This window comes from Cucumis melo, chromosome 3, assembly GCF_025177605.1.
Source record: "Cucumis melo cultivar AY chromosome 3, USDA_Cmelo_AY_1.0, whole genome shotgun sequence".
In the NCBI taxonomy this organism is placed as follows: Eukaryota; Viridiplantae; Streptophyta; class Magnoliopsida; order Cucurbitales; family Cucurbitaceae; genus Cucumis; species Cucumis melo.
This window is the reverse complement of record NC_066859.1, coordinates 28,084,887-28,094,012: the sequence shown is the minus strand read 5'-3', so window position 1 is coordinate 28,094,012 and position 9,126 is coordinate 28,084,887. Positions and strand designations below refer to the sequence as shown.

At 35.0% G+C, this 9,126-nt stretch overlaps 1 protein-coding gene across 2 annotated transcripts; it reads right to left on the bottom strand.

The window, feature by feature from the left end:
- Positions 1 to 1,027: 1,027 nt before the first annotated feature.
- LOC103488133 (ubiquitin carboxyl-terminal hydrolase 16-like) lies at positions 1,028 to 8,293 on the bottom strand. Of its 2 annotated transcripts, none has more exons than XM_008446718.3 (11): positions 7,584 to 8,293; positions 4,865 to 6,308; positions 4,703 to 4,791; positions 4,346 to 4,431; positions 4,076 to 4,238; positions 3,847 to 3,967; positions 3,500 to 3,657; positions 3,209 to 3,293; positions 2,893 to 3,105; positions 2,035 to 2,096; positions 1,028 to 1,963 (listed from the first exon to the last, which is right to left on the bottom strand). In XM_008446718.3, exons 1-11 carry the CDS (start codon positions 7,862 to 7,864, stop codon positions 1,960 to 1,962), a joined length of 2,706 nt encoding a protein of 901 aa, XP_008444940.2. In that variant the 5' UTR covers positions 7,865 to 8,293; the 3' UTR covers positions 1,028 to 1,959. The 2 variants fall into 2 exon arrangements, with proteins under 2 accessions (XP_008444940.2, XP_008444939.2); XM_008446717.2 differs by having other exon boundaries at positions 1,028 to 1,950; positions 7,584 to 8,292.
- Between the last annotated feature and the right edge of the window lie 833 nt (positions 8,294 to 9,126).

Genomic DNA, 9,126 nt, shown 5'->3' with positions numbered 1-9,126 from the left:
ATTTTTTGTTATACGAATGGTAAATGTTTTTAAATTTTGTTACATACATGTATGTAAATTATCGCATTTCTTACTGCCTCCATTTTTCATATTTGGGTTTTTCTTTTTGTATGAAATTAAAGGAATTAAATAAATGGTAGGGCATGCCCTGTGAGATGATTGTTCTTTTTCAATTATTTATTTTATTTCACTTTCTTTTGTTTTTGTAATCTTCAATCACATATTTTGACTTTTTTTTAGTACTTGACTTTTGTTTCTTTTGGATGTGTTTGGATTTTTTGTACGGATCACTTAATAAATAAAATTTAATTGGCTTTTTTTTTCCTTTTTTTTTTTGAAAAATTGATTGGCTTTTTTTTAAAATAAAACTTTCTGACATATTGTTTGTCATTATTGTATTTTTTGTTACTGTTTTTTAATTTTCTCACTCTCATTTTATTTCACTTTCTCGCCCTTATCGTGAGTTATTGATCACGCTCTCACTTCCTTCATAATTGGTTTATTTAGTGATTGAAAAAAAATTTAAATATTGTTTATCCTCACATTTCATTGGAGAAAGAAGAAACAACTCTATTCGATTTCGTCGTTATAGGACGACTACGAAAAGGTGATATTGAAGAAAATATGGAAGGGTATATCTAGAGAGGAAAACAAAACGAGAGTCAAGAGAGGATAAAAAAAGAACAAAGTATTCAAAAAAGTTGTAAAATCTTAATTAAAAAAATGATCAAACAAAATATTGGGTCCATTTGTTAAGTAAATCTATCAAATTATCAATATTTTTCTCATTTATGTTACTTGTTGTAAAATAAATAAATAAATCACGATGGTCGAGTTAATACAGAATCATTGTCTTCTGAAATAACAATTTCATTTCATATAGAGGTATCATTATTATTATTTGAGTTATAAAGGGTGAAAAGCTGACATAAGAAAAAAAAAAGGGTAAAATGCTCTATCCAGCAGTGTTATAACTTCAATAAGTAGTCCAGAGTCCAATTCTACAAGAAAAGCATATATTCTAATATTAAGGGGAAAAAAAGGCATATGAATGCATTTTATTATTAACAGCCGTAATGAATAATAACAATAATAATATGAAACGTGAATTACAAAATATTAACAGCTAACCCTTTCAAAACAAAAAGAATCAGCTCTCTAATCATTTTCTAAGTACATTTCCTCTCCCATGTTAAAGCTCTTATTTACTCACTCTCTGGACTTCGTATACATTTTCATAATCAAATATTTACCTTTTTTTTTTTTTTGTTTTTTTCCTTTTCTTTAACGTTACCCTTCTACAACTACCCATTACTCATTACATTGCTACACTGTCTGCTAGGGTCAGAGTGCAACCAAACACCATCTTTACCCTCCATCAAACATGCGGTTTTCTCCCTACCGTTACATTCTCGCCTACTTGACAGATTACTGATCCCATTTGTATAATTGGGTTGAGGTTGCTCAGTTGTTTTAGCACCACCTGCTCCACATTGCCTCGAATCACCCGGATGCAAAAGTGGGGAGGATGAAGACGATGATGGTAAAGAAGCATCTATATCAGGAGTTTGCAAACCATTCCAACCGCATCCAGAATCGCTGCTGTAAAAGTACTCGGGTAAGTCATCAGTGCTCGTAGAGTCACTGCTGCTGTTGGTACTACCACATGAACTTTCATCAGAGTGGCTACTGAAAAGTGAGGAGCTATCGCTCGTTAAGTCCTCTTCCAAAAGCTTCTTAAGCTGGTGGAATTTCTGATAAAACGAACTGATATTTGAAGGATCATTTGATGAATTGTTGTTCATATGTTGGTTCTGGGAATCAGGATATGTGGAGTTGGAACTTGATTTAGATGAGCTACTCGTTCCATTTATCAAAGATGGAATGCATCTGTTTCTGGAATCAGTCGTAATTTTGTTTCTTATCAACCTTGGGGCCCTAGGTGAGCATCTGCAAGGGTTACCTGTCGTCAAATAATGAAAGAATCGAAACGATAATTCCCTGAGATCAAATCATTTCAGCCCCAAAGTTTACCTTGCATAAAAGAGCATGTATGCCCCTCTTGTTAGTACATTTTTGACATCCATAGCTGTTACCTACCCGACCATAGAAAAACGAAAGTCACGTCTCCGAAAATAGCATCCATGTGAATTTAATTCAAAGAAGCAATCCGAAGATAAAACTTTGCTTAGAAGTTGATAGTGGATCAACTACTAATTACTAGAACAAAGTTGAACAAACAATATCAGTCATCGAAAGAGAAAACATTAGATACTTAATGTTAGTGCAGAGAGAGATTATTCTCTTATGTTAAGAACAACCACCCTCCATAGATTTCCACTTAAAAGCATAAGCTCTCATAACTTTACTTTTTGTCTAACCCAAAACGTCTCTTATCAATTGATATATTAACACTCAGATAATCATGATTTTCTTCTTATCTGGTCAACGTGGGAACTTTAGACAGACCCCAACAATCTGTCCCTCGAACAAAACACCACTGAATCTTTTTTATCAATAATCATCTTCCTATCCAGCTCTTATCTACGCCAACTCCTCTCCTTTTCTACAAGTTACAACAATTGAAGATTCTACTGATACTACTAACTAGGGGCATGATTCGGGTACTACTTGTTCGAGACAACTCTCCACATATCGTATGTCTACTTTGGATATAAGTCCTCATGATCTTTTTCTTTCACTGAAAAGTCTTCTGCCAATAGAGATATTGTCTCTCACTTATATATTCATGATCTTCCTTTTATCTTGCTAATGTTGAGTGAAGCATTATTAAAAAGTGTACATAAAGAAAGGTTAGAAGATTAATGAAGAAAATGACCTAGGTCTACACACTAAAAACAGAACCAGGAATAATGGAATTTCGTAACATACCGTGCTGTCATCAACCTTGAACCACTTGTTTTGATTATTCCTGATATAGCACACATAGTGACCGGAAAATGCGGCATTCATGACATCCAAATGAACAATTACTCCGTAAAGCCTGTATACAGGTGACTTATCACTTCTGCTACTCATATAGGGTGCCAGGTCTAGGATTTCCGAAAAAATAACCGGCTTATTGAGCTTCCCAAACTTGCCTGACTAAATTGGATAAACAAACATAAAGAAATTAGAGAAAGAAAAGCTCAAAATTCTATCTAAATATGCAATTAAATTAACGACAATCGATGAGTTGAAGGAAAACCTGGAAACGTTTTAATGCAATGGTCAGGATGTTGGGAGCCTCCAATATTGACAACCTTTTTCTGGCTTTCACGTAAGAGTTGCATCTGAATGAGATCGGATCACAAATACATTTAATTAGGAAAGAAACAATAGGATGGAATGGAGCAAAGGTAAACAAAAAACAAAAAAAAAGAAAAAAATTGAGAAAAACTGCGTCGAAGCAACTGCCAAGAGACGCTCCCCCCTATGTACAAGTAATAGTAGTAATAATAATAATAATAATAATAATAATAATAATAAATCTATTAACCTGGTACAATGGTATCTATTGTCCCCGTCTAAAATCTCAGGGCTTGTATATTGTTGAAGAGCCTCTTCTATTGTTTCAATATCCCCACTTATCTCTACAGTAAGATCTAAAATCCTTTCAATTCGTTCAGACTTGTTCTCACACCTTGTGCATTTGATCTAAAAGTGAAGTATCAACATCCAAAGCATTAGTATATGCACAACGCGATCAACTCCTTACTGGCTTCTTAGATAAAAAGGAACAGTTCTAACGAGTGTGTTATAACAACATGGGTTTATAGAACAAAATTTATTTTTGTAACTAATATTTTGGATATCCTTAGCTGATGAAAGGAAATCTTATACTACCTTTGATAGAAGATAGCCTCCAAATGTAAGGCCTATCAGAGTTGTTTCCTCTTCTACAGGGCCTGTACGACTTGCTTGAGCTTCCATAGGGCAAATAGATTGCATTGTGTCAATAGCACACCTGTCAAACTAACTCATTAATCCTTCAGTGCACTGTTCTTTGAAAAGTAACAATAAATAAGATAAAATAAAGATTGGAGATGAGCAATAATTTTCTTCAAAATAAAACCTCAAAAACTCGTGCGCATCCTCCTCTTTCCCGTTAACAAGTTGACTTCCAATTTTTCTAAGTTGAGAAATTATTCTGAAAGGAGATAGTGGAGATTTGCCTTCTTTTGCCTCGAGTATTAGACTTTCAAACTCACAGGTAAAACACCATTTCTCTTTTGCACCTAATATGCAAAAACAGAAACAAAAGGTTTTAAGCCATACAAATCTAAAGCTACTTATATAAAATAGAATATAATATAAAGGGATAAAAAAGTGGCATTCTGTATACATGCTTTAGAATGCAGTCCCTGAAGAAAATAGGCTGTCAAAGGAGGAGTGAATGTCAAACACTGGAGTACAACATTTGCATAACAGCTGCATAAAGTCAAAATAAGAGTTACTTATATTAAAAGCATGAGATAACTGCACCACGAAGAAACCAAAAAGTAGAAAGAAAAACACATGAAGATTTATTTAAAAAAAGAAAATTGCACATACATTTTGCACATTCATCTTTAAACAGCAGGAGCTAAATTAGACAGCTTAAGTCTCTGTAATGAACCTAGAAGACATAGAATACACCTCATGCTTGCGACCCTACTTTTATAATTACAAAAAGAAAAATGAGCATAAAAACTATAATGACCTGTTTCCGCAGTTGACAAGGCCAGATGGTTGGAGCTCCACTTTATTCCAATTATATAAATTGACAAAAAGCTCATATGGAGAGTCTCCCTGTATAAAACCATTATTCAAGTTGCCAACCAAACCAAAATCCAATCAGATAAAAAGAAAACGAGTAAACAACCTTATTATTGCATTTCCCAGCATTCCCAGCGCCATTAGCTACATAACCGCGATGTGATTTTGATCTTCTAAGCTCATTGGGAGCAAAAGGTCTAAAGCCATAAGCCGACTTGGATGAAAAGTTAGCATCCAGAGAAGAAACGCCAGCACTAACTTGTGTGGTACCAATTTTTCTAGAATCAGTTGGAGGAACTGGTTCCCTTCCATTACTTGGAGGCAAATGAACACTCGAACCATCCACTAAAGACCCATTACCACTATGCTCTGTAATACTTGAAGTGGTACCAGGCTCGATGAAAACAGAGCCCAACCTTTCTGACATCACGGGTACTGAAATACTAATATTTGAATCACAAATACTCCTTGATCCAAATTTAGAAGCAACAGGAAATGGATTGATAAAAGAGGAAGAAGATGACACTGAATTAACTACACAGTCATCTGGCAATCCCTTAGTGGTGTTAACTTTATCTTGGGACCCTTTGCAACTTGATGGGGAACTTCTAACCTTTAAAGATTCAGTATTGATATCTAATAGCAAAGAAGATTCAACTGTCCTGTTCATACCCGAGGTAGTAGGAAGATTACCATCTGCCACATGTTCATTTACTTCAGCAAATTGTGCATTGGACTGAGAAGTAACTCCAGATACACTAAATGAGAAGTGTAGCAACGAGTGACCTTCAGAAAAGTTTCTGTTCTTGGCACCATTACTATTGGATTGGACAGAATCTTCATGAACATCACCTTTTGCCCCAACAGATTTTCCATTATTTTCTTGAAAATTGGAAGAAGCAGCTTCGCCACTCCCAGGTACATTTCTAACTTTAGCAGCCTTTGAAGGGATATCATATTCTGGACCAATCCAATTGAATACCAGTTGACTTTCTGTTTTAAGTTTAGCATATATATCGACAGAGTTTACCAAGTGAGCATTGTTGGAAGATAATGGCTTGTTTGGATCATGATCAACATTCAATACTCTGGATGTAGCACTATCCATGTCAAATGAATTTTCAGCAGACAAATATCCATCTGATCTTGGGGAACCGGACTCACTATTGTTTTCACTCACAGACGCATCATCAGATGATTCAATGTCTAATGTGGAAGTGTGGAATTCATATGAAGTGGTATCAGGTAATTTTGGCGTTGAGCTTTCCTCCTCATCTGCATGCAGTTTCACACTAATATCGTTTTGACTTGGAACACCACTAGAGTAACCAGAGTCTGCTGATGCATGTTTAGCAAACAAGCTCTTATCTGGTTCTACATGCTGCCCAATGTCAGTATCAAAGTTTTTGTCATAGCTTCCAGAGTGGTTTTGGTTTCCTAAATTATCCTTTGGATCATTTTCCTTCTCCGAAGACCAATCAAGTTTTTTGGGTGGGTGGCATTCGTTTTTATGACCTTGTCGCCAGTGAATAATTTGACATCTACCAGAACTGAAGGTCAAAACGGTAACATAAAAGAAATCATTGAAGGAAGTATCAGCATTGATAGAATTATCTTGTATCAAACATGTTAGTGCTATTATCTACCAAAATACTAGCCCATGATTTTTTTCAAACAGAACACACAATAAAAATGTTCCGTAAGCATGCTTGAGACAATTGGACAGTGTGTACACACTCTACAAGTTTGCAATGTGAATGAGGAATAAGGTTTTCCAGATTACAGATACTATAGCCTAAAAATCCACATGCATACACCAACAGAAAGATCTGATGTCTAAGGATGACGTGTTATGCTTATTAATATAAAAGTAATGGGAAATATTTATTTTCCAAGCTGTTCTAGAGAATTAAGGAGAATTATATTTCTCCTCCCTCTGATGAAAGTACTTGTTATCTCCTCCTCTCACTAATTACCAAGTCATCGTTACAGAAGTTGCTCCAGAAACCCATCGACAAACATACATCCGTGGAAGGTTTGAGCATTGTCAAAAGTACAAATGGGTTTTCTCAACTCTCCATAGATGTTCAAGTTCAGAATCATCTGTCAACTTTTCACATCACGTCTCAATCAAGACTAAAGTACAACCCCTAAGGCCCAGTCAAGTTTAAAACGGAATTTGGGTTTGCTAGAACGCACCTCCTCTAACTCATGAGCTAACGCCTAGATGGGATGGGATTTCACACAGAGGATAAGTAGTTGGAATTTTAAACTTCTTCAGATTTTCCTGGCGGTTGCCAACTTTCAACTAATATATATTTTTTTAAATAGCCAATAAATTAATCGTTGTCTTGAAGAACAATAAATCTCAGCCTCTTTGGTAATTGCTACACAGATTACAGTCTAGTTATGCCATAACAATGCAACCAACTCCAATCTCTTTGTCCCAAAAGTGAGAGAATTTGGAGGCGTTAAGCAGTTAAGAACTTAAGACAGTCCTTACTTGGAGGAAAGGAATGGAATAACCGAGGTAGTGTCGGAAATTATCCAGTGGCAATGTAATAATGCAGCATGTAAACATAACGATCTAAAACACAATTTCCGCCAGTCCAGTATAACAGCTCGTCCCCAAATTTCCCACAAAATCCCAAATTAAAGAAAGGGGAAAAAATCAAAAAAGAAAAACCTCTCGCCCAACAATGAAAACAACAGCGGGAGACGATCACAGGACATTCGTTCCACACCATTTACGCAAGCCAAAACATCAAGCCACCAATTTTAAAAGAAAATAAAGACACCCCGCAGAAAATCAAAGATTGAAATACCAGTATCGAACAGCTTTACACCGAGCGCAACGTGTCGTGGTAGGACTGAAACAAAGAGCACAGTGATGATTCAAAGAAATCGGCGCAGGAATGTGCCCAAACGAAGCCTGAAGTTCAACCCTAGCAGCTTCCTCGGACGCAAACACCAAAAGCCGGTTGATCTCTTCTTTTCTGGCCATACCAAGCTGCCATTTGTGACGAAGAAAAAGCCCAATAATAGGAAAAACCAAACACACCGCAAGGACCAGGCTCTGAAACCCTAGATCCCCAGCGACAAGCATTTATCCCGAAGAACCAAAATGCACCCACCAGAAACGCCAGAAACCTAAGGTTATTGGCTTGTGACCACACATAGATTCCTTGATTAGCTTGCAGAATAGGGTTAGAGTGAAAATGGTGGCGGCAGGTGATTTGGTCATGCAAGGTGAAGTGAAACCCTTGATGAAACAAGAAAGTGCGAAGATGAAAAATGGCGGAAAAGAGAGGGAAAATGAAGGAGAGAAGAATGTTGCAAAAAGAAAATAAAGGTGGAGTGAGGTTTGTGAAGAAGATGGAGCTTGTGGATTGGACAGAAAAACAAAACTTGTTGTTGCAGAGTTCAGATCAATGGAGTTTGTTTCTTTTTCCTTTGGCTCGTTTTCTTGGGGAAAGAGAAAGGTCAGAAACTGGAGTGAGGGAGGGAGATGAAAACCAATGGATGAAAGAAAATTAGGATTTTTCTATAAATTTTATTATTTATGGAAATAATGGAATTTAAATATTATTCTGAGTTTATAAATTGGTAAAAAAAAGAAAAAAGAGAAGAAATAAAATATCATAAGTTTTATTTAAAGTAAATTACTATAGGTCTTAATTCTATTCCATTTCAAAATCTTAAGCTTTTAATTCAGTATCTACGCTTAAATGTTTAGGTTACTATTTTTGTTTGCATTACTAACAACGATTAAATTTTTCAATCCATAAAATAGAAGATCGTGTAAATTTAACATCGAGATAAATTTATTTTAACATTTATAATTTTAATATCAAACATTAAATTTTTTTCAATTCAATCTTTATACTACGAAATATATATTTTTATTCTCACAAACTTATGTATATTTTTTATTCTCAAACTTTTTACTAAATATTCAACTTTTGTTTTTGCACTAATCTCAAAATTTTATTAATACACAAACAGTGAAAACATAATTAATTTTAATTCTTTTAAATTAATTACTTGACTTAAACATTCAAAATTAAAGTTATATAAATTTCAAATAAAAGTGAATTCGATAAAATGTCCATAACACATAAAAGCTAAAATTCCAAATTTACTGAATAAGAATATGATTGTTTTGGTTAAAACAATTTAAAAAAAAAAAGAAGAAGAAGGAGAAGAAGAAGAGGAGGAATATTAAAGAAAAATAAAAGGTAGTGAGAATTCTCAAATAAGAAAAATGGTGGTCGGGGGTAAGGTATTTGTATTTTTCTCCGGTTTGGTGGCATGGAAAAGCGTGAATTCTTTGCATCCGAATATACTGTCTATTCGGTGGACCCATTT

Bases quoted from the DNA above. Each gene is read 5' to 3' on its own strand.
- LOC103488133 (XM_008446717.2), bottom strand. From the start codon at position 7,864: ATGCTTGTCGCTGGGGATCTAGGGTTTCAGAGCCTGGTCCTTGCGGTG. The intron at 3,968-4,075 runs GTTTTATTTTGA...TTAGTTTGACAG, and splicing joins GATGCGCACGAGTTTTTGAG to GTGTGCTATTGACACAATGC. The intron at 3,294-3,499 runs GTTAATAGATTT...GATCTCATTCAG, and splicing joins AATAGATACCATTGTACCAG to ATGCAACTCTTACGTGAAAG.